General features: G+C 43.9%; 1 protein-coding gene across 1 annotated transcript; it reads right to left on the reverse strand.

The window, feature by feature from the left end:
• Window positions 1-22,502: 22,502 nt before the first annotated feature.
• On the reverse strand, window positions 22,503-24,562 carry LOC109900774 (uncharacterized). The gene is made up of 6 exons (XM_020496580.2): window positions 24,445-24,562; window positions 23,694-23,713; window positions 23,336-23,530; window positions 22,984-23,189; window positions 22,826-22,849; window positions 22,503-22,740 (listed from the first exon to the last, which is right to left on the reverse strand). The coding sequence occupies exons 1-6, from the start codon at window positions 24,546-24,548 to the stop codon at window positions 22,651-22,653; spliced, it is 639 nt and encodes a 212-aa protein (XP_020352169.1). The 5' UTR covers window positions 24,549-24,562; the 3' UTR covers window positions 22,503-22,650.
• Between the last annotated feature and the right edge of the window lie 1,080 nt (window positions 24,563-25,642).

Below are 25,642 nucleotides of genomic sequence, written 5' to 3' on the forward strand. Positions count from 1 at the left end.
TTTCCTACTTTCTGGTTGGATTTTTCTCAGGTTTTTGCCTGCCATATGAGTTCTGTTATACTCACAGACATCATTCAGAATGTTTTCTATCCAAATCGACAACTTATATGCATATCATAGCTTCTGGGCCTGAGTAGCCGGCAGTTTCCTCTGGGCACCTTATTATCCAAGCTACTCAATACTGCCCCCCAGTCCCAAAGAAGTGAATCTTTAATTTGGTGTATTGCACTTGATTGTATGAAAGTGAAATATTTCTAATAATTTTTGGGGAATTCCGCACCCTGCAATTTCACCGGATGTTGTCAAAATGTTCCGCTAGCAGAACCCCCAGCCATAACAGGTTAACAGTTGTGATACCACACCTGAGAGAGCATGGTTCGTTACAGCACCGAGAATAGTTACCATTGTTACCTTGACCACAATCATGAGGCTTGATGTGATGATGATGACCCTTATGATCCCCACCACGTTTTTGTGAACACTACTGACACCCATCTCCAAAAGGACACGGTTGATGAATCTTATGATATCCCCTATCACGTAATCATCAGATTTTTGCAGATATTTTTTGCAGACATCGGGCAATAGCACACTTGATAACCTGGATGAGGATAAGAAAAAGAACCACACCAAAAAAATGCTCACCAAAAAACGTCCCTATTTACCGAGTGATGAAGACAACCACATGACTAAGCCTAAATCATCTGGATTGTAATCATGATATTTAGCGCCCTCAGTTCTGATCTTTTGGATTAGGTCAGTTATTTCCTCAGAATTATCAGGAATGTAAGTACAGCATTCAGCACCAATAACAGGACATGTACCCCCTTGTGCGGACAGAAGATAATCAAGGGCCAAACGATTTTGCATCACCACAGTCCAAATGGCAACCATCTCAGCTGTAATTAACTGTACTATTAGCTAGGATTTCCAAAGAATTAGACATATTAATAACTTCCCGTGCTATTTTAGAAATGCCATAAAATGGAAAAGCAATCGCAAAGAAAAGAGAAAGCAAAGAATATCTCGTTTCTGTAATCACACGTTTATGACGTTGTGAAAAAGAAGAATTCACAGAATGTCCTTCATGGCTTATGACATATCCCAAATAACACCCTTAATAACACGACCCTTGCCACAACTTTGGTAACCAGGAATAGGCATAGGATCCACAGATAAAGTAAGTCCCCTTAGGAGCTCTCATACCATTATTGATGATATTACCGAAGGTATTGGCATAAAAAGTAGTCCTAGTGCCATTACCGAGAGTCAATTCAACAGACAGTAAATGTTCCACAACCTTAGTACAGTCACAGGCAGATAGGTAGATCTGTTTTCTGCTCACACTTACTCTGCCCTACTTTGACAAACTTGTCCTGGTGCAGTTGAGACAAATTCAAAGAGTGACCTATTAAAACATAACCACCCAACAGGGGCATGTGTAATAACTAGGTAAAGTGGTCGCTGATTAGTGTCATTGGTGATCTCAAATGAAGAAAGGTACTGCAGAACTAGATACTCTCGCATGTTGATACTCAACATTCTTACCCCAATTAGTACCAATAATCTCTGTGTTAGAAATGGAAACACCACCCACATCCTGTATTAGGAGGAAACTCACAAGGAAAATCATTTCAAACATATTTCACTTGTCTGCAAGACAATAATATTCAATTGTCCTATTGTCAAGATAATCATTCACAAAGTCCTTTAAAAATGACCAGCTCTTCCACACTGTTATACATAGATAACTATTAGAAATTATGTTCTGACAGTCTGCCGGTAGTGAGGAATTCTTCTTCCGTTCCACAGATAGCACTTGTATCGTTGTGTCGTTTCAGGTACAGTCAAGGGATATTGCTGCAGCCTCAGACGATAGATTCTCATCACCTGTAACGAAGGAAATAAAAAGTGAAAGTACTTTCTGGTTCTGAACTTGTAACTTGAGTAGGACGGGTGTAGTTTTGTGACAATGATCAAGAGCTGCTGCTTACTGATTTGACAGATCCAACGCAGTTACACCTCAGACACCACCAAAACATCAGCTATGCGGGTGTTGGCTATCGCCGGTTAACGTTTGATCTGATTGAATCTAGGCCTTTACACTCATTCAGTCTATTTAGTTGTATGATTATTGTCAATTAAGAAAATTGTGCCTCTCTCTTTTAGATCTGCCACCCCCAGCAGTTCAGCTGCATTCACAGCAGTCCTCTGCTGTGGTATTTAATCTACCGGCTGCACCAGTTCCTACTACCCTGGTCGTGAAGGGAGAAACTTTTGAGGATACCGAGATGGATAGAGGTAATTCAGAATTATATTGCATATGCTCACTCACACCAACAGATGTACACACAGACATGTTGTTGAGCTGTATACTTACTGTCCCTTTGTGCATCTCTCTTTCAGATCTGCCATGCACTCCACCACAGCCACAGCCTCACCCAGAAGTGCATACACTGGGCTTATCAAGACTGACAAAGCAGGGATAGGTGGCTGACAAGGAAAAATAAAACAACATACACTCACACACTTATTACTCACAATGCAAATAATGTTTAATTAAATCAAATCAAATTTTATTAGTCACATGCACCCAATACAACAGTGAAATGCTTACGAGCCCCTAAAAAACAGTGCAGTTGAAAAAAAAGATGGATAAGAATAAGAGCTAAAAGTAACAAGTAACTAGAACCTCTTAGAGCTACTACCCCCCTACTTCTTTCAATTTCCGCCTGAAGACATACCCAAATCTAACTGCCTGTAGCTCTGGCCCAGAAGCAAGGATATGCATATTATTGGTACCATTTGAAAGAAAACACTCTGAAGTTTGTGTAAATGTGAATTGAATGTAGGAGAATATAACACAATAGATCTGGTTTAGATAATACAATGAAATAAACATACGTTTTTCTTTGTATTATTGTATCATCATATTTAAAATGAAAAAGATAAAACAAACATTCAGATAGGATGATGGGGACAATTTCAGTGAAAAATATAAGAGGGCAGCAGTACTTGTGCAACGTTTCAGAAGGATAACTTCCAAAATGAGTGTACTACATGACATTTATCATGAAGTCACCCAGGTGTCCCACACAAGTAGCCCAAATGTACCGAAGTGGCCAAATTGGTGAAGGTATACATTTTTAAACAAATAACTACAGTGGGGAGAACAAGTATTTGAAAACCTGCAAAATCGGCAGTGTTTCCTACTTACAAAGCATGTAGAGGTCTGTAATTTTTTTTATCATAGGTACACTTCAACTGTGAGAGACGGAATCTAAAACAAAAATCCAGAAAATCACATTGTATGATTAAGTAATTAATTTGCATTTTATTGCATGACATAAGTATTTGATACATCAGAAAAGCAGAACTTAATATTTGGTACAGAAACCTTTGTTTGCAATTACAGAGATCATACGTTTCCTGTAGTTCTTGACCAGGTTTGCACACACTGCAGCAGGGATTTTGGCCCACTCCTCCATACAGACCTTCTCCAGATCCTTCAGGTTTCAGGGCTGTCGCTGGGCAATACAGACGTTCAGCTATCTCCAAAGATTTTCTATTGGGTTCAGGTCTGGAAACTGGCTAGGCCACTCCAGGACCTTGAGATGCTTCTTACGGAGCCACTCCTTAGTGGCTCAGTAAGACCCAGCCACGACCCATCTTCAATGCTCTCACTGAGGGAAGGAAGTTGTTGGCCAAGACCTCGCGATACATGGCCCCATCCATCCTCCCCTCAATACGGTGCAGTTGTCCTGTCCCCTTTGCAGAAAAGCATCCCCAAAGAATGATGTTTCCACCTCCATGCTTCACGGTTGGTATGGTGTTCTTGGGGTTGTACTCATCCTTCTTCTTCCTCCAAACACGTCGAGTGGAGTTTAGACCAAAAAGCTCTGCTTTTGTCTCGTCAGACCACATGACCTTCTCCCATTCCTCCTCTGGATCATCCAGATGGTCATTTGCAAACTTCAGATGGGCCTGGACATGCGCTGGCTTGAGCAGGGAGACCTTGCGTGCGCTGCAGGATTTTAATCCATAACGGCATAGTGTGTTACTAATGGTTTTCTTTGAGACTGTGGTCCCAGCTCTCTTCAGGTCATTGACCAGGTCCTGCCGTGTAGTTCTGGGCTGATCCCTCACCTTCCTCATGATCATTGATGCCCCACGAGGTGAGATCTTGCATGAAGCCCCAGACCGAGGGGGATTGACCATCATCTTGAACTTCTTCCATTTTCTAATAATTGCGCCAACAGTTGTTGCCTTCTCACCAAGCTGCTTGTCTATTGTCCTGTAGCCCATCCCAGCCTTGTGCAGGTCTACAATTTTATCCCTGATGTCCTTACACCCTCTCTGGTCTTGTCCATTGTGGAGAGGTTGGAGTCTGTTTGATTGAGTGTGTGGACAGGTGTATTTTATACAAGTAATTAACTTCTTAGAGCTACCCCCCTCGAGCAGTCATTTTAAAGAGTAACAAAATTTCAGCGAGACAACTCAAAGGTGAAATCCATTAAAGCCAAGTAATGGAATTCATTGCCCTTGACAATCAAATGTTTTCTGTCGGTGGGTGATGTTGGCTTTCGCTGACTGATCTAGCACCGGTACACACTACCAAGTGCGCTATTTTGAGATGTTGCCCTACCGGAGTTACACAGTAATAGTGTCATTGCTATTAGTTTCACGACATACATACTATGGAACGCTGTTTGGGTCTTTGCATGTCAAAAACGATACAGTAGCACTGTAAAAGCTGCACAAAAAAGTCAGCAAACAAGCAAACACCAGCCACGAACGATGTGTTTACAATACCGTGTTGGTAATAAAGCATAATTTGTTCGGCTGCAACTTCTGGGGTAGTTGGCTTTAGCTTGGTACTTAGCTAGCACCAATACACCCAGACTGAAAACAATGACCAGTAGAACCTGCAGTCATTTTCATTATTCTTAGCAATGATTTAGGAATCGGCAGGGTAGCCTAGTGGTTAGAGCGTTGGACTAGTAACCGGAAGGTTGTAAGTTCAAACCCCCGAGCTGACAAGGTACAAATCTGTCGTTCTGCCCCTGAACAGGCAGTTAACCCACTGTTCCTAGGCTGTTATTGAAAATAAGAATTTGTTCTTAACTGACTTGCCTAGTTAAATAAAGGTACAAAATTATATATATATATATATCCTTGTGAGTAAATATTAGCTAGGTTTCCAGTTATTGTTCTTCTATTGAAATTGAACTTCAGTTCATTAAAATAAATAGCTAGTCAGCAACTTAACCCTGTTGCCCAAAGTTAACGTTATAAGCAGCCAGCTAGCTACATCTGGCTAGTGAGGCTCCACCGCACCGGGTTACGTGTTGTGAAGCTAGCCACAGTAAGGATTAGGCACAATAGTGGAATAGCGGTTTGCCTTCAAAATAAAAGTATGTTATTGATAGTAATGCAAATGAATACAAATAGTAGAATTATGCCATACTTTTATTTTGAAGGATAAACACAAAGTCCACTGTTGTGGCTAATCCTTATTGTGGCTAGTTTCACGTATATGGGTCCGACCACCATTAATCAAATAACAACTGTCTTATAAATGAGGATTATTTTCGATGATGACACCTAGCTATATAGTTAGCTAGCTAACTATAGCTAATGAAACAGATGTAGTGCTATTTGACACATCAAATAGTGTTATTTGACGTGTATCTTTTTTGCCACGCAAAGAAAAGCGGCATTCCATAGAAATCCTGGTTGAGAATGAAACGAGGGCCTTGAGATAGAATCTGTCTGTCCCAGCTTTGATGCACCTGTACTGACTTCGCCTTCTGGATGATATCGGGGTGAACAGTCAGTGGTCCGGGTGGTTGATGTCCTTGATGATCTTTTTGGCATTCCTATGGCATCAGGTGCTGTAGGTGTCCAGGAGGGCGGGATGTTTGCACCCGGTAATGCGTTGGGCAGACCGCCCCACCATCTGGAGAGCTTTGCCATTGTGGGCGGTGCAGTTTCCGTACCAGGTACATTTGTTAAATGTCTCGATGGGATCGACACATGGCCCTGCCATTGCTCTGCCTAACAGGATGCTCTCAATTGTGCATCTGTAAAAGTTTGTGAGGGTTTTCGCTGTTAAGCCAAATTTCTTTAGCCGCCTGAGGTTGAAGAGGCGCTGTTGTGCCTTCTTTACTACATTGTCTGTGTGGGTGGACCATTTCAGTTTGAATTTGTAAGTGATGTGTACGCCGAGGAACTTAAAACCGTCCACCTTCTCCACTGCGGTCCCATCGATGTGGATAGGGGGGTGCTCCCTCTGCTGTTTCCTGAAGTCCACCATCTCCTTAGTTTTGTTGATGTTGGGTAAGAGGTTATTTCCTGGCACCACACTCCCAAAGCCCTCACCTCCTCGCTGTAGGCTGTCAAGTCATTGTTGGTAATCAAGCCTACTACTGTTGTGTCATCTGCAAAGGAGGTGATACGGTCCTTGACTAGTCTCTCAAAGCACTGCTAGATGACAGAGGTGAGTGCTATGGAGCGATAGTCATTTAGTTCAATTACCTTTGCTTTCTTAGGTACAGGGACAATGGTGGCTGTCTTGAAGCATTTGGGGACAACAGACTGGGATAGGGATTACATCGATTGTGGCTCTGGCAATAAAAATATGCCCAAATATATAATATCAATTTGTTTACCTGCACAATACTCTCACAATGTCAATCAACAGAGAAAATAAACAAACTAGTCACAACATTAGGTTTGGATGAGAGGATCATCAAATACCAGATCAAAAGTCATATCTTAACAGGTTATGTAAACACGTCTGTACTGCTTCTACTTTCACTCTTGAAACATCCTCCTGATTTCCAGTAATCAGAAAGTGAAAGTACCAGTTAGCCGTGAGCCAGGCGCATCTCCCGGATAGAAAACTAAATTACTACAACTACAATGCCTCTTTCACCATCTGGCTTGGATCCTTAGTCGACACGGCGCCCCGCCGCACCAACACGGCAGGGCTGCAGACGAATACTCCATCCCCTGTGCCTTCAACCGGCCTCCGTCGGAGCAGACGCTTCTATTCAACCGGCCTCCGTCGGAGCAGACGCTTCTACTAGCCCAGGGGTACTAACTTCAAAGACCGCATCGCCCGCGTGATAGCGTTTTTATCTGTTGGTCCCAGCCGCGAACTCAGGCTCTGTGTGTAGTTAACCGACCCTCTCTGCCCAGTCATCGCCATTTTAACTGTTGTTGTTTTAGTTGATGTAGCTGTTGTTGTCTCACCCATTGTTGTCTAAGTTAGCTCTCCAAATCAACACCTGTGATTACTTTATGCCTCACTGTATGTCTCTCTCATATGTCAATATGCCTTGTATACTGCTGTTTAGGTTAGTTATCATTGTTTTAGTTTACTGCGGAGCCCCTAGTTCCACTCATTATACCTCTGATACCTCCTTTGTCCCACTCTCACACATGCCTCACCCATTATAACCAGCTTATCCAGAGATACAACCTCTCTTATCATCACTCAGTGCCTGGGCTTACCTCCGCTGTACCCGCACTCCATCATATCCCTGTCTGCACATTATGCCCTGAATCTATTCTACCACACCCAGAAATATGCTCCTTTTACTCTTTGTCCACAACGCTCTAGGCGACCAGTTTTGATAGCCTTTAGCCGTACCCTCATCCTACTCCTACTCTGTTCCTCGGGTGATGTGGAGGTAAACCCAGGCCCTGCATGTCCCCAGGCACCCTCATTTGTTGACTTCTGTGATCGAAAAAGCCTTGGTTTCATACATGTCAACATCAGAAGCCTCCTCCCTAAGTTTGTTTTACGCACTGCTTTAGCACACTCCGCCAACCCTGATGTCCTTGCCGTGTCTGAATCCTGGCTTAGGAAGGCCACCAACAATTCTGAGATTTCCATACCCAGCTACAACATTTTCTGTCAAGATAGAACTGCCAAAGGGGGAGGAGTTGCAATCTACTGCAGAGATACCCTGCAAAGTTCTGTCATACTTTCCAGGTCTTTACCCAAACAGATTGAACTTCTAATTTAAAAAATGTACCTCTCCAGAAATAAGTCTCTCACTGTTGCCGCCTGCTATCGACCCCCCACCGCTCCCAGCTGTGATCTGGACACCATTTGTGAATTGATCACCACCCATCTAGCTTCAGAGTTTATTCTGTTAGGTGACCTAAACTGGGATATGGTGGCGTGTCTTACAATCTAAGCTAGATGCCCTCAATCTCACACAAATCATCAAGGAACCCACCAGGTACAACCCTAAATCCGATAACATGGGCACCATCAGAGGCATTATCCTGACCAACTTGCCCTTCCAATACACCTCTGTGTTTTCCATCAGGATCTCAGCGATCAATGCCTCGTTGCCTGTATCTGCTATGGGTCCCAGGTGGCCACCCCTCATCACTGTCCAACGCTGCCTAAAACACTTCTGCGAGCAGGCCTTTCTAATCGACCTGGCCCGGGTATCCTGGAAGGATATTGACCTCTTCCCGTCAGTCGAGGATGCCTGGTTATTCTTTAAAAGTAATTTCCTCACCATCTTAGATAAGCATGCCCCAATCAAAAAATGCAGAACTAAGAACAGATATAGCCCTTGGTTCACTCCAGACCTGACTGCCCTTAACCAGCACAAAAACATCCTGTGGTGGACTGCAATAGCATCGAATAGTCCCCACGATATGTAACTGTTCAGGGAAGTCAGGAACCAATACACGCAGTCAGTCAGGAAAGCAAAGGCTTGCTGTTTCAAGCAGAAATTCACAGCCTGTAGCTCTAACTCCAAAAAGTTCTTTGACACTGTAAAGTCCATGGAGAACAAGAGCACCTCCTCCCAGCTGCACACTGCACTGAGGCTAAGTAACACGGTCCCCACTGATAAATCCATGAAAATCGAACATTTCAATAAGCATTTCTCAACGGCTTTCCATGCCCTCCTCCTGGCTACTCCAACCCCGGCCAACAGCCTCCCCAGCTTCTCCTTCACCCAGACAGCAGATGTTCTGAAAGAGCTGCAAAACCAGGACCCGTACAAATCAGCTGGGCTAGACAATCTGGACCCTCTCTTTCTAAAACTATCCGCCGCCATTGTTGCAACCCCTATTTATTACCAGCCTGTTCAACCTCTCTTTCGTATCGTCCGAGATCCCTAAAGATTGGAAAGCTGCCGCGGTCATCCCCCTCTTCGAAGGGGGTGACACCCTAGACTCAAACGGTTACAGACCTATATCCATCCTGCCCTGCCTATCTAAAGTCTTCGAAAGCCAAGTTAATAAACAGATCACAGACCATTTCGAAACCCACCGTACCTTCTGCGCTGTGCAATCCGGCTTCCGAGCCCGTCACGGGTGCACCTCAGCCACGCTTAAGGTACTAAACAATATCATAACCGCCATCGATAAAAGACAGTACTGTGCAGCCGTCTTCATCGACCTGGCCAAAGCGTTCGACTCTGTCAATCATCGTATTCTTATCAGCAGACTCAATAGCCTTGGTTTTTCTAATGACTGCCTCGCCTGGTTCACCAACTACTTTGCAGACAGAGTTCAGTGTGTCAAATCGGTGGGCATGTTGTCCGGACCTCTGGCAGTCTCTATGGGGGTACCACAGGGTTCAATTCTCGGGCCGACTCTTTTCTCTGTATATATCAATGATGTCGCTCTTGCTGCGGGCGATTCTCTGATCCACCTCTACGCAGACGACACCATTCTGTATACTTCTGGCCCTTCCTTGGACACTGTGCTAACTAACCTCCAAACGAACTTCAATGCCATACAACACTCCTTCCGTGGCCTCCAACTGCTCTTAATCGCTAGTAAAACCAAATGCATGCTTTTCAACCGTACACTGCCGCACCCGCCCGTCCGACTAACATCACCACCCTGGAAGGTTCCGACCTAGAATATATGGACAACTATAAATACCTACAGTACCTTGCGAAAGTATTCGGCCCCCTTGAACTTTGCGACCTTTTGCCACATTTCAGGCTTCAAACATAAAGATATAAAACTGTATTTTTTTGTGAAGAATCAACAACAAGTGGGACACAATCATGAAGTGGAACGACATTTATTGGATATTTCAAACTTTTTTAACAAATCAAAAACGGAAAAATTGGGCGTGCAAAATTATTCAGCCCCTTTACTTTCAGTGCAGCAAACTCTCTCCAGAAGTTCAGTGAGGATCTCTGAATGATCCAATGTTGACCTAAATGACTAATGATGATAAATACAATCCACCTGTGTGTAATCAAGTCTCCGTATAAATGCACCTGCACTGTGATAGTCTCAGAGGTCCATTAAAAGCGCAGAGAGCATCATGAAGAACAAGGAACACACCAGGCAGGTCCGAGATACTGTTGTGAAGAAGTTTAAAGCCGGATTTGGATACAAAAAGATTTCCCAAGCTTTAAACATCCCAAGGAGCACTGTGCAAGCGATAATATTGAAATGGAAGGAGTATCAGACCACTGCAAATCTACCAAGACCTGGCCGTCCCTCTAAACTTTCAGCTCATACAAGGAGAAGACTGATCAGAGATGCAGCCAAGAGGCCCATGATCACTCTGGATGAACTGCAGAGATCTACAGCTGAGGTGGGAGACTCTGTCCATAGGACAACAATCAGTCGTATATTGCACAAATCTGGCCTTTATGGAAGAGTGGCAAGAAGAAAGCCATTTCTTAAAGATATCCATAAAAAGTGTCGTTTAAAGTTTGCCACAAGCCACCTGGGAGACACACCAAACATGTGGAAGAAGGTGCTCTGGTCAGATGAAACCAAAATTGAACTTTTTGGCAACAATGCAAAACGTTATGTTTGGCGTAAAAGCAACACAGCTTATCACCCTGAACACACCATCCCCACTGTCAAACATGGTGGTGGCAGCATCATGGTTTGGGCCTGCTTTTCTTCAGCAGGGACAGGGAAGATGGTTAAAATTGATGGGAAGATGGATGGAGCCAAATACAGGACCATTCTGGAAGAAAACCTGATGGAGTCTGCAAAAGACCTGAGACTGGGACGGAGATTTGTCTTCCAACAAGACAATGATCCAAAACATAAAGAAAAATCTACAATGGAATGGTTCAAAAATAAACATATCCAGGTGTTAGAATGGCCAAGTCAAAGTCCAGACCTGAATCCAATCGAGAATCTGTGGAAAGAACTGAAAACTGCTGTTCACAAATGCTCTCCATCCAACCTCACTGAGCTCGAGCTGTTTTGCAAGGAGGAATGGGAAAAAGTCTCTCGATGTGCAAAACTGATAGAGACATATCCCAAGCGACTTACAGCTGTAATCGCAGCAAAAGGTGGCGCTACAAAGTATTAACTTAAGGGGGCTGAATAATTTTGCACGCCCAATTTTTCAGTTTTTGATTTGTTAAAAAAGTTTGAAATATCCAATAAATGCCGTTCCACTTCATGATTGTGTCCCACTTGTTGTTGATTCTTCACAAAAAAATACAGTTTTATATCTTTATGTTTGAAGCCTGAAATGTGGCAAAAGGTCGCAAAGTTCAAGGGGGCCGAATACTTTCGCAAGGCACTGTAGGTGTCTGGCTAGACTGTAAACTCTCCTTCCAGACTCATATTAAACATCTCCAGTCAAAAATCAAATCTAGAATCAGCTTTCTATTTCACAACAAAGCCTCCTTCACTCACGCCACCAAATTTACCCTAGTAAAACTGGATATCCTACCGATTCTCGACTTCGGCAATGTCATCTACAAAATAGCTTCCAACACTCTACTCAGCAAACTGGATGCAGTGTATCATAGTGCAATCCGTTTTGTTACCAAATCACCTTATACCACCCACCACTGCGACCTGTATGCTCTAGTTGGCTGGCCCTCTCTATATATTCATCACCAGACCCACTGGCTCCAGGTCATCTATAAGTCTCTGCTAGGTAAAGTCCCGCCTTATCTCAACTCACTGGTTACCATAGCAGCACCCACCCGTAGCACACGCTCCAGCAGGTATATCAGGAACATACTTCCGGCGCCGACAGAGATGGCCGCCTCGCTTCGCGTTCCTAGGAAACTATGCAGTTTTTTGTTTTTTTACATGTTATTTCTTACATTAGTACTCCAGGTCATCCTAGGTTTCATTACATACAGTCGAGAAGAACTACTGAATATAAGATCAGCGTCAACTCACCATCAGTACGACCAAGAATATGTTTTTCGCGACGCGGATCCTGTGTTCTGCCTCTCAAACAGGACAACGGAATGGATCCCATGCAGCGACCCAAAAAAACGACTCAGAAAAAGACGGAAACGAGGCGGTCTTCTGGTCAGACTCCGGAGACGGGCACATCGTGCACCACTCCCTAGCATTCTTCTCGCCAATGTCCAGTCTCTTGACAACAAGGTTGATGAAATCCGAACAACGGTTTTCACTTTTTAATTACCGTTCATATATTTATTAATTTTTTCCTCAACTTTTTCACTCCGAACGCTTTATCTGGACACGATTCGTCAGGACCTCCAACAGCCGAAGCTAAGTAGTAACATTAACATGATGCCTTCTAATTGCAGCCGCTGTACTCGCCTTACGGCGAGGATAGCTGTGCTGCAAGCCCAGCTTCAGACGCAATCGTTAGGCAAGGGTAATTTCAGTGTAGGAAAGGATGAAACAGCGTCTGTGGCACCAGTAAGTACAGATAGTAGTGTAAATCCCCTGGCACAGTCCCCGCAGCCGGACAACTTTCTCACGGTTTCTGGAAGGAAATGCTGTAGGAACGCTCAACCGGTGTCGCTCATTCAGCCGACAGAAACTTTCAACCGGTTTTCCCCATTAAGCAGCGGGTCGGAGTCAGAGGCCGATTCTTCTCTGGTCTCTACTCCTCCCGGTACGGGGTCTGAGACGCCGAAGCTTCCCACCATTAGCTCTGACAAATTGAAAACTCTAGTCATTGGCGACTCCATTACCCGCAGTATTAGACTTAAAGCGAATCATCCAGCGATCATACACTGTTTACCCGGGGGCAGGGCTACCGACGTTAAGGCTAATCTGAAGATGGTGCTGGCTAAAGCTAAAACTGGCGAGTGTAGAGAGTATAGAGATATTGTTATCCACGTCGGCACCAACGATGTTAGGATGAAACAGTCAGAAATCACCAAGCGCAACATAGCTTCAGCGTGCATATCAGCTAGAAAGATGTGTCGGCATCGAGTAATTGTCTCTGGCCCCCTCCCAGTTAGGGGGAGTGATGAGCTCTACAGCAGAGTCTCACAACTCAATCGCTGGTTGAAAACTGTTTTCTGCCCCTCCCAAAAGTTAGAATTTGTAGATAATTGGCCCTCTTTCTGGGACTCACCCACAAACAGGACCAAGCCTGACCTGCTGAGGAGTGACAGACTCCATCCTAGCTGGAGGGGTGCTCTCATCTTATCTACCAACATAGACAGGGCTCTAACTCCTCTAGCTCCACAATGAAATAGGGTGCAGGCCAGGCAGCAGGCTGTTAGCCAGCCTGCCAGCATAGTGGAGTCTGCCATTAGCACAGTCAGTGTAGTCAGCTCAGCTATCACCATTGAGACCGTGTCTGTGCCTCGACCTAGGTTGGGCAAAACTAAACATGGTGGTGTTCGCCTTAGCAATCTCACTAGGATAAAGACCACCTCCATTCCTGTCATTACTGAAAGAGATCATGATACCTCACATCTCAAAATAGGGCTACTTAATGTTAGATCCCTTACTTCAAAGGCAATTATAGTCAATGAACTAATCACTGATCATAATCTTGATGTGATTGGCCTGACTGAAACATGGCTTAAGCCTGATGAATTTACTGTTTTAAATGAGGCCTCACCTCCTGGCTACACTAGTGACCATATCCCCCGTGCATCCCGCAAAGGTGGAGGTGTTGCTAACATTTACGATAGCAAATTTCAATTTACACAAAAAAAAATGACATTTTCGTCTTTTGAGCTTCTAGTCATGAAATCTATGCAGCCTACTCAATCACTTTTTATAGCTACTGTTTACAGGCCTCCTGGGCCATATACAGCGTTTCTCACTGAGTTCCCTGAATTCCTATCGGACCTTGTAGTCATAGCAGATAATATTCTAATCTTTGGTGACTTTAATATTCACATGGAAAAGTCCACAGACCCACTCCAAAAGGCTTTCGGAGCCATCATCGACTCAGTGGGTTTTGTCCAACATGTCTCTGGACCCACTCACTGTCACAGTCATACGCTGGACCTAGTTTTGTCCCATGGAATAAATGTGGTGGATCTTAATGTTTTTCCTCATAATCCTGGACTATCGGACCACCATTTTATTACGTTTGCAATTGCAACAAATAATCTGCTTAGACCCCAACCAAGGAACATCAAAAGTCGTGCTATAAATTCACAGACAACACAAAGATTCCTTGATGCCCTTCCAGACTCCCTCTGCCTACCCAAGGACGCCAGAGGACAAAAATCAGTTAACCACCTAACTGAGGATCTCAATTTAACCTTGCGCAATACCCTAGATGCAGTTGCACCCCTAAAAACTAAAAAGAATTCTCATAAGAAACTAGCTCCCTGGTACACAGAAAATACCCGAGCTCTGAAGCAAGCTTCCAGAAAATTGGAACGGAAATGGCGCCACACCAAACTGAAAGTCTTCCGACTAGCTTGGAAGGACGGTACCGTGCAGTACCGTAGAGCCCTGACTGCTGCTCGATCATCCTATTTTTCTAACTTAATTGAGGAAAATAAGAACAATCCGAAATTCCTTTTTAATACTGTCGCAAAGCTAACTAAAAAGCAGCATTCCCCAAGAGAGGATGACTTTCACTTTAGCAGTGATAAATTCATGAACTTCTTTGAGGAAAAGATTATGATTATTAGAAAGCAAATTACGGACTACTCTTTAAACCTGCGTATTCCTCCAAACCTCAGTTGTCCTGAGTCTGCACAACTCTGCCAGGACCTAGGATCAAGAGAGACGCTCAAGTGTTTTAGTACTATATCTCTTGACACAATGATGAAAATAATCATGGCCTCTAAACCTTCAAGCTGCATACTGGACCCTATTCCAACTAAACTACTGAAAGAGCTGCTTCCTGTGCTTGGCCCTCCTATGTTGAACATAATAAACGGCTCTCTATCCACCGGATGTGTACCAAACTCACTAAAAGTGGCAGTAATAAAGCCTCTCTTGAAAAAGCCAAACCTTGACCCAGAAAATATAAAAAACTATCGGCCTATATCGAATCTTCCATTCCTCTCAAAGATTTTAGAGAAGGCTGTTGCGCAGCAACTCACTGCCTTCCTGAAGACAAACAATGTATACGAAATGCTTCAGTCTGGTTTTAGACCCCATCATAGCACTGAGACGGCACTTGTGAAGGTGGTAAATGACATTTTAATGGCATCGGACCGAGGCTCTGCATCTGTCCTCGTGCTCCTAGACCTTAGTGCTGCTTTTGATACCATCGATCACCACATTCTTTTGGAGAGATTGGAAACCCAAATTGGTCTACACGGACATGTTCTGGCCTGGTTTAGATCTTATCTGTCGGAAAGATATCAGTTTGTCTCTGTGAATGGTTTGTCCTCTGACAAATCAACTGTAAATTTCGGTGTTCCTCAAGGTTCCGTTTTAGGACCACTATTGTTTTCACTATATATTTTACCTCTTGGGGATGTTATTCGAAAACATAATGTAAACTTTCACTGCTATGCGGATGACACACAGCTGTACATTTCAATGAAACATGGTGAAGCCCCAAAATTGCCCTCGCTAGAAGCATGTGTTTCAGACATAAGGAAGTGGATGGCTGCAAACTTTCTACTATTAAACTCGGACAAAACAGAGATGCTTGTTCTAGGTCCCAAGAAACAAAGAGATCTTCTGTTGAATCTGACAATTAATCTTAATGGTTGTACAGTCGTCTCAAATAAAACTGTGAAGGACCTCGGCGTTACTCTGGACCCTGATCTCTCTTTTGAAGAACATATCAAGACCATTTCGAGGACAGCTTTTTTCCATCTACGTAACATTGCAAAAATCAGAAACTTTCTGTCCAAAAATGATGCAGAAAAATTAATCCATGCTTTTGTCATTTCTAGGTTAGACTACTGCAATGCTCTATTTTCCGGCTACCCGGATAAAGCACTAAATAAACTTCAGTTAGTGCTAAATACGGCTGCTAGAATCCTGACTAGAACCAAAAAATTTGATCATATTACTCCAGTGCTAGCCTCTCTACACTGGCTTCCTGTCAAAGCAAGGGCTGATTTCAAGGTTTTACTGCTAACCTACAAAGCATTACATGGGCTTGCTCCTACCTATCTCTCTGATTTGGTCCTGCCGTACATACCTACACGTACGCTACGGTCACAAGACGCAGGCCTCCTAATTGTCCCTAGAATTTCTAAGCAAACAGCTGGAGGCAGGGCTTTCTCCTATAGAGCTCCATTTTTATGGAACGGTCTGCCTACCCATGTCAGAGACGCAAACTCGGTCTCAACCTTTAAGTCTTTACTGAAGACTCATCTCTTCAGTGGGTCATATGATTGAGTGTAGTCTGGCCCAGGAGTGGGAAGGTGAACGGAAAGGCTCTGGAGCAACGAACCGCCCTTGCTGTCTCTGCCTGGCCTGTTCCCCTCTTTCCACCGGGATTCTCTGCCTCTAACCCTATTACAGGGGCTGAGTCACTGGCTTGCTGGGGCTCTCTCATGCCGTCCCTGGAGGGGGTGCGTCACCTTAGTGGGTTGATTCACTGTTGTGGTCATCCTGTCTGGGTTGGCGCCCCCCCCTTGGGTTGTGCCGTGGCGGAGATCTTTGTGGGCTATACTCAGCCTTGTCTCAGGATGGTAAGTTGGTGGTTGAAGATATCCCTCTAGTGGTGTGGGGGCTGTGCTTTGGCAAAGTGGGTGGGGTTATATCCTTCCTGTTTGGCCCTGTCCGGGGGTGTCCTCGGATGGGGCCACAGTGTCTCCTGACCCCTCCTGTCTCAGCCTCCAGTATTTATGCTGCAGTAGTTTATGTGTCGGGGGGCTGGGGTCAGTTTGTTATATCTGGAGTACTTCTCCTGTCCTATTCAGTGTCCTGTGTGAATCTAAGTGTGCATTCTCTAATTCTCTCCTTCTCTCTTTCTTTCTCTCTCTCGGAGGACCTGAGCCCTAGGACCATGCCCCAGGACTACCTGACATGATGACTCCTTGCTGTCCCCAGTCCACCTGGCCATGCTGCTGTTCCAGTTTCAACTGACCTGAGCCCTAGGACCATGCCCCAGGACTACCTGACATGATGACTCCTTGCTGTCCCCAGTCCACCTGGCCATGCTGCTGCTCCAGTTTCAACTTCCACCTGACTGTGCTGCTGCTCCAGTTTCAACTGTTCTGCCTTATTATTATTCGACCATGCTGGTCATTTATGAACATTTGAACATCTTGGCCATGTTCTGTTATAATCTCCACCCGGCACAGCCAGAAGAGGACTGGCCACCCCACATAGCCTGGTTCCTCTCTAGGTTTCTTCCTAGGTTTTGGCCTTTCTAGGGAGTTTTTCCTAGCCACCGTGCTTCTACACCTGCATTGCTTGCCGTTTGCGGTTTTAGGCTGGGTTTCTGTACAGCACTTTGAGATATCAGCTGATGTACGAAGGGCTATATAAATACATTTGATTTGATTTGATTTGATTTGGGTAGCATTCCAGAGGGACATCAGAGACTGTAACGTTCTTTGCTTCACGGAAACATGGCTCACTGGAGAGACGCTATCGGAGGCGGTGCAGCCAGCGGGTTTCTCCATGCATCGCGCCGACAGAAACAAACATCTTTCTGGTAAGAAGAGGGGCGGGGGCGTATGCCTTATGGCTAACGAGACATGGTGTGATGAAAGAAACATACAGGAACTCAAATCCTTCTGTTCACCTGATTTAGAATTCCTCACAATCAAATGTAGACCGCATTATCTACCAAGAGAATTCTCTTCGATTATAATCACAGCCGTATATATACCCCCCCAAGCAGACACATCGATGGCTCTGAACGAACTTTATTTGACTCTTTGCAAACTGGAATCCATTTATCCGGAGGCTGCATTCATTGTAGCTGGGGATTTTAACAAGGCTAATCTGAAAACAAGACTCCCTAAATTTTATCAGCATATCGATTGCGCAACCAGGGGTGGAAAAACCTTGGATCACTGGTACTCTAACTTCCGCGACGCATATAAGGCCCTGCCCCGCCCTCCTTTCGGAAAAGCTGACCACGACTCCATTTTGTTGATCCCTGCCTACAGACAGAAACTAAAACAAGAGGCTCCCACGCTGAGGTCTGTCCAACGCTGGTCCGACCAATCTGATTCCACACTCCAAGACTGCTTCCATCACGTGGACTGGGATATGTTTCGTATTGCGTCAGATAACAATATTGACGAATACACTGATTCGGTGTGCGAGTTCATTAGAACGTGCGTTGAAGATGTCGTTCCCATAGCAACGATTAAAACATTCCCTAACCAGAAACCGTGGATTGATGGCAGCATTCGCGTGAAACTGAAAGCGCGAACTACTGCTTTTAATCAGGGCAAGGTGACTGGTAACATGACCGAATACAAACAGTGCAGCTATTCCCTCCGCAAGGCTATCAAACAAGCTAAGCGTCAGTACAGAGACAAAGTAGAATCTCAATTCAATTCAAGAGGCATGTGGCAGGGTCTACAGTCAATCACGGACTACAAGAAGAAATCCAGCCCAGTCACGGACCAGGATGTCTTGCTCCCAGGCAGACTAAATAACTTTTTTGCCCGCTTTGAGGACAATACAGTGCCACTGACACGGCCTGCAACGAAAACATGCGGACTCTCCTTCACTGCACCCGAGGTGAGTAAGACATTTAAACGTGTTAACCCTTGCAAGGCTGCCGGCCCAGACGGCATCCCCAGCCGCGCCCTCAGAGCATGCGCAGACCAGCTGGCCGGTGTGTTTACGGACATATTCAATCAATCCCTATACCAGTCTGCTGTTCCCACATGCTTCAAGAGGGCCACCATTGTTCCTGTTCCCAAGAAAGCTAAGGTAACTGAGCTAAACGACTACCGCCCCGTAGCACTCACTTCCGTCATCATGAAGTGCTTTGAGAGACTAGTCAAGGACCATATCACCTCCACCCTACACCCTAGACCCACTCCAATTTGCTTACCGCCCAAATAGGTCCACAGACGATGCAATCTCAACCACACTGCACACTGCCCTAACCCATCTGGACAAGAGGAATACCTATGTGAGAATGCTGTTCATTGACTACAGCTCGGCATTCAACACCATAGTACCCTCCAAGCTCGTCATCAAGCTCGAGACCCTGGGTCTCGACCCCGCCCTGTGCAACTGGGTACTGGACTTCCTGACGGGCCGCCCCCAGGTGGTGAGGGTAGGCAACAACATCTCCACCCCGCTGATCCTCAACACTGGGGCCCCACAAGGGTGCGTTCTGAGCCCTCTCCTGTACTCCCTGTTCACCCACGACTGCGTGGCCACGCACGCCTCCAACTCAATCATCAAGTTTGCGGACGACACAACAGTGGTAGGCTTGATTACCAACAACGACGAGACGGCCTACAGGGAGGAGGTGAGGGCCCTCGGAGTGTGGTGTCAGGAAAATAACCTCTCACTCAACTTCAACAAAACTAAGGAGATGATTGTGGACTTCAGGAAACAGCAGAGGGAACACCCCCCTATCCACATCGTTGGAACAGTAGTGGAGAGGGTAGCAAGTTTTAAGTTCCTCGGCATACACATCACAGACAAACTGAATTGGTCCACTCACACAGACAGCATCGTGAAGAAGGCGCAGCAGCGCCTCTTCAACCTCAGGAGGCTGAAGAAATTCGGCTTGTCACCAAAAGCACTCACAAACTTCTACAGATGCACAATCGAGAGCATCCTGGCGGGCTGTATCACCGCCTGGTACGGCAACTGCTCCGCCCACAACCGTAAGGCTCTCCAGAGGGTAGTGAGGTCTGCACAACGCATCACCGGGGGCAAACTACCTGCCCTCCAGGACACCTACACCACCCGATGTTACAGGAAGGCCATAAAGATCATCAAGGACATCAACCACCCGAGCCACTGCCTGTTCACCCCGCTATCATCCAGAAGGCGAGGTCAGTACAGGTGCATCAAAGCTGGGACCGAGAGACTGAAAAACAGCTTCTATCTCAAGGCTATCAGACTGTTAAACAGCCACCACTAACATTGAGTGGCTGCTGCCAACACACTGACACTGACACTGACTCAACTCCAGCCACTTTAATAATGGGAATTGATGGAAAATTATGTAAATATATCACTAGCCACTTTAAACAATGCTACCTTATATAATGTTACTTACCCTACATTATTCATCTCATATGCATACGTATATACTGTACTCTATATCATTGACTGCATCCTTATGTAATACATGTATCACTAGCCACTTTAACTATGCCACTTTGTTTACATACTCATCTCATATGTTTATACTGTACTCGATACCATCTACTGAATCTTGCCTATGCTGCTCTGTACCATCACTCATTCATATATCCTTATGTACATATTCTTTATCCCCTTACACTGTGTATAAGACAGTAGTTTTGGAATTGTTAGTTAGATTACTTGGTTATTGGTTGATTATTACTGCATTGTCGGAACTAGAAGCACAAGCATTTCGCTACACTCGCATTAACATCTGCTAACCATGTGTATGTGACAAATAAAATTTGATTTGATCTCACTGGTCACCCCCAAAGCCAATTCTTCCTTAGGCCGCCTCTCCTTCCAGTTCTCTGCTGCCAATGACTGGAATGAACTGCAAAAATCACTAAAGCTGATACTCTTACCTCCCTCACTAGCTTTAAGCACCAGATGTCAGAGCAGCTCACAGATCACTGCACCTGTACATAGCTCATCTGTAAATAGCCCATTCAATTTACCTCATCCCCATACTGTATTTATTTATTTATCTTGCTCCTTTGCAATCCAGTATCTCTACGTACACATACATCTTCTGCACATTCTACCATTCCAGTGTTTAATTGCTATATTGTAATTACTTCGCCACCATGGCCTATTTATTGCCTTACCTCTCTTATCCTACCTCATTTGCACATGCTCTATATGCTGTTTTTACTAGCTTTCTTTATGTCATTTCATTTATTATTTCATTTATCTTTGTTTCATAGCATAGTTTAATCTTCTTTTTATTCAGTTTAGTCACATCGTTTCTCAATTTGCAATATGTTTGAAAATCGGTTGTGCAGCCAGACTTATTTGCCATTCCTTCTTGCTTCATCCCTCTTAACCATACCATTTTTAAATTCCTCATCAATCCACAGGGATTTAACCATTTTTACAGTCATGTTCTTAAAGGGTGCATGCTTATTAGTAACAGGATTAAGCAATTTCATAAATGTGTCAAGTGCAGAGTCTGTTTGCTCCTCATTACAACCACGGACCAACAAATACTCTTCGGACCTTTCATAAGGAAATGCTGCAGCAACCGCCCTTGCTTCCTTTCTGTTTCTTCATTGTTTTCAAAATATTTGTGATTGCTTTGTTATTGTGACGACACATCAGTAGTCCTCCCTTGCTCTCATGGAACAGAAGGTTAACAGTCTTCATTACATAATATCTGGTGCTATCAGCTACAGTGGAGTCTGGGTTGAAGGTGTGATGCAGTACTACACTAAACTCTGATCAAGTGACAGGTTCAGTTCCATGAATTGCTATAGACAAGTGTCATTTTAGTAACAGTTACATAGTAGTTACTTAGCTAGTAGGGTAAGCATTAACAAAACAAAAACTGCTATGATAACTTATTTAATGGATATTGATTACCTGGACTCTGCTGCAGTGCTTGCATGATGACTCAAACTGAACTCTTGACTACTTCTTCACTACATATAGTAGTGAGAGACTGACATCATTGAAGTTGTTTGTGGTGACGTCAAAATGAGGAGTGTTGTACAAAACACAGTAATCAGTGAATGGATCATCTCTAACCAATCAGAGTATCAAAGCCCATGACTAATTTTCTGGCCCAACCCATTGGTTTCTAACACCAATCAGAATGGTTAGAATGTGTTTGCATTCTAGAAATCGTCAGGGAGGTACCCAGATCCAGAAACTAACGTCCGTAGGCGTGACGTAGCATTTGGGCGGAGAAAGGAGTTTGGGTAGCCAGGCAACTGCAGTGCTGCTTCAGTATCAATCCCAACACAGTCCTCCTGGCTCTCATGGAACAGACAGTCAGTCCACACTGAGTATTATATCAGTTCTGGTCACTAGTCTGCTGCTGTCAAGTACAGTGAACTCCAGAATTGACTGTGAATTAACTTTAAATAATATGGTGTGAATGCTCACTGCCTGATTGGATAGAAAACATTTACTGCAAGAACAACTCTAGCTTCAGTAGCCAGCTGACAGTAACTGTGGTTACAGGTCTTTTGAATTTGATCATTTGTGTGTTGTCGTAAGTGGGGAGAAATGACACAAAGCAAGTGGCAAGTCCTCTATGCTCTTTTACTATTTTTGAAGGATATCACATCAGAAAATGTATATCTGGTGGGAAACATGTTTAGAATTGGCCCCACTTCCACAGTTGTGAGGTTATCATTGATTCACTGTTGGAACAGACATGCAGCCAAAAAGCTAAGCATATTTCTCTGAAATAATTTTCTTTAAAAAAGTCCCAATGGACAAGATTACAACTATTGTACAACAGACAGAGAAAATCGTCCACTGGAGAAAAAAAGAAGAAAAGATATATTAGACAGGATATAGCATAATATGTTAGAAAAGTCCAATTAAAAAGATATTGGCATACCCCACTGTCCATCTGGTCTTTGGTCTTTAGAAAAACAAGCAAGAAGCACAAAAAGATAAGTTATCACAGTACATCATCAACTCATATTAGTTTTTTTCTTGATTTAGCTTACCCGGCATAAGATATACAGATATACACATAGAACATGGGTGAACTACCTTTGGCTTCATGTTCAGCCGGTTCCGAATTTTACCAACTGCTGCTTTGTTGCGAGGACAGTTCAGTAGTCCTCCCTTACTCTCATGGAACAGACAGTCCACTGTGAGTATTACATCACTTCTGGTCACTAGTCTGCTGCTGTCAGGTGCAGTGCAGTCTGGGTTAAAATAATGATGCAGGACTACCAGAATGACATCTTTACCCTCTGTCAAAAGAATGAGGGACAAACAAAGCATTTATTCATGTCATTAGCCACCTGATACATGTTCTATCTAGATCAACTGATATGGAGATAGAAGAGGTCAAATTGACAGTAGTATAGTTTTGGAGGATACTTTGGGGTTTGGCTACCTGGAATCTGCTGCTGTGCTGCCTCAAAATCAGTACCAGCACGAGAGACGATGGGACAGAAAGCCACGATGATATCACTCTGCTCTGGTGACATCACTTCAGTGAAGCCTACTCCAAGTTGTTGCATAAACTGGATATGAGAATCCATAGTATTGCCGGTGGTGATGGTGTAGTACTTCATCAATCTTGGCACCTCTGTTTTGTAATGGACAAAAAAGAGAAAAGTATAGACCCTAAAACTAAAAGTAGCAATGTTTTGGTTTAGATCAATGCCCAGACCACTATAATCCCAAACTAAGATCTGGCCTGAAACATTATTTAAATAAGTGGTAGGCCTTTGTCCTGTTAAAATAATTACCTCTGTGTTCCATTGTGGATCTGTAAGGGAATAAACAGGGAATAAATAATTATTAATCATGTAACAGACAATAAAATACATGTCTTACTGTATAATATAACAACCAGTGTAAATATTTCAAGTCATATTTCATTCTGACTATGACAGATCCCTCTGAGATAAGCTGTGCAGTCTCCCACCCACCTCCCCTCCTGCCTTTATTTGACCATGTGATCTACAGGAAACAAGTGAAAGTCAATTGCTGTGAAAAGTGAAAGTCAATCTATTTTACACCCATAGAACTAGCATCATAAACTCCATTATGTACTTGTCTGCACCAGTAGCCTATACACACCACATCACTTTGACTTATTCATAAAGCATAGTGGTGTTAAATAAGAACTCAATGAAGGGTGAACAATTAGCAATGCATGAGTTTTCAGACAGGTGCACTGCTAAGAATAACTCATCTGCAACATAATGGCTGCATTTACACAGGCAGACCTATTCTGAAGTTTTGACCAATTATTGACTAAAGAGCTGATCTGATTCTTCAAAAGGCCAATTAGTCGAAAAAAAGATCCATGTTGGGGTGCCTATTTAAACGCAGCCAATGATGCCATGACTCATTCTGTGTGCCTATCAATTTGGAAATGATTATCTGTCTTTGTTGTCATCCGTCCGGATATAAATAGAACAAACGATACAGATCCGCCTTTAACTGTATCATGTGTCAGTTTGTGCTAAAATGTAAAGAGGAAAATTTACTTACTGAAGCATAATGGTGTGTGAACCTTCTTTGATGCCCAAAAGAAAGTGAAAAAGTACACGGCTTGAGGGAGAGATGGTTTTTATCAGAAACAGTTTCACTTTCATATTCAAGAGACACTATAGTAGGCTTTTAAAACTGCAGCATCACCTGTTTTTTCAACTGGCATTTGGTTAAAGATTGGCATGCCCTAGTTAACCATTAGCCTGTGGAACAACCTAAAAAGCCTCTATGACATTCATTGTAAAAGGAAAAAGGAAAAGTATAACTTGTCACCAAAGCTATGAGTAATATTCATACAGAAATCACATCCAGTATTGTTTGACACTGTCACGGGAACAGCTTTAAAGCTTGGGGCCATGTGGGGGAATGCATATAGGGTAAAAGTAGCTGGTCTGGAATCTGTTTAGCGTCTGCTCAACACAAAACCTGTTCCTACTGGTTGGCCTCAAGAAACTGCCCCTTTTACAGTCGTGGTGAATGAGATGAGAATCTCATTTGTTGTCTCCGCAAAGAGGGCGTTTCGGGATTGAAGTAATCTCAAAGAAGGTATGCAATATGGAGAATTGATACTGTAGTGTTTATCTTTGCCAGAAGATACTGACTACAGCTGTGCTTGTTTACACTGCCTACACTGAGGTCGGAACGCAAGTATGGTTATATCAAGACACCGTGAAGCCGGCGGCAGATATTGCTCAGAAAACTTACCTCAATGCAGGGATGGGATATGCCACTGTACTCCAAATAACTTCCCTTTTCGTCCTCATGATAGCTACCAGAATGGCACGTAGAGTTGAACAACAAAGGAGCTGATTGGCTGACACTGCCATTCTAAATGACTGTGGTGGCTACTGCTAGGGCAGTTTTCTGTAAAACTAGCAGTATTTCAATCTTCTCAATATATCAGTGTAGAAAAGGTAACATTTTGAGTACAGTGGCATATACTAGGATTGTGCCGAATAGTCAGACAAAATGAGTACCATAACAGATATGGGCAAATTTCTGTAGAACTCAACTGGCTGTCTGTAAAAACAAGGGCGGGCTGTACATTGATCCTGCTGCTCCTGCTGAGTGAAGCTGTATTTCTCCAGCCAATTGCTTCATAATTTCACCCTATCAGTTTTCCTTTCGTGTTTTTGGTCTGATCATTTAGATTCAGTGGCGGTCGGTGTCCCGTTGAAGATTATTTTTTTAATGAGCA

This window comes from Oncorhynchus kisutch, linkage group LG12 (assembly GCF_002021735.2).
Source record: "Oncorhynchus kisutch isolate 150728-3 linkage group LG12, Okis_V2, whole genome shotgun sequence".
NCBI lineage: Eukaryota > Metazoa > Chordata > Actinopteri > Salmoniformes > Salmonidae > Oncorhynchus > Oncorhynchus kisutch.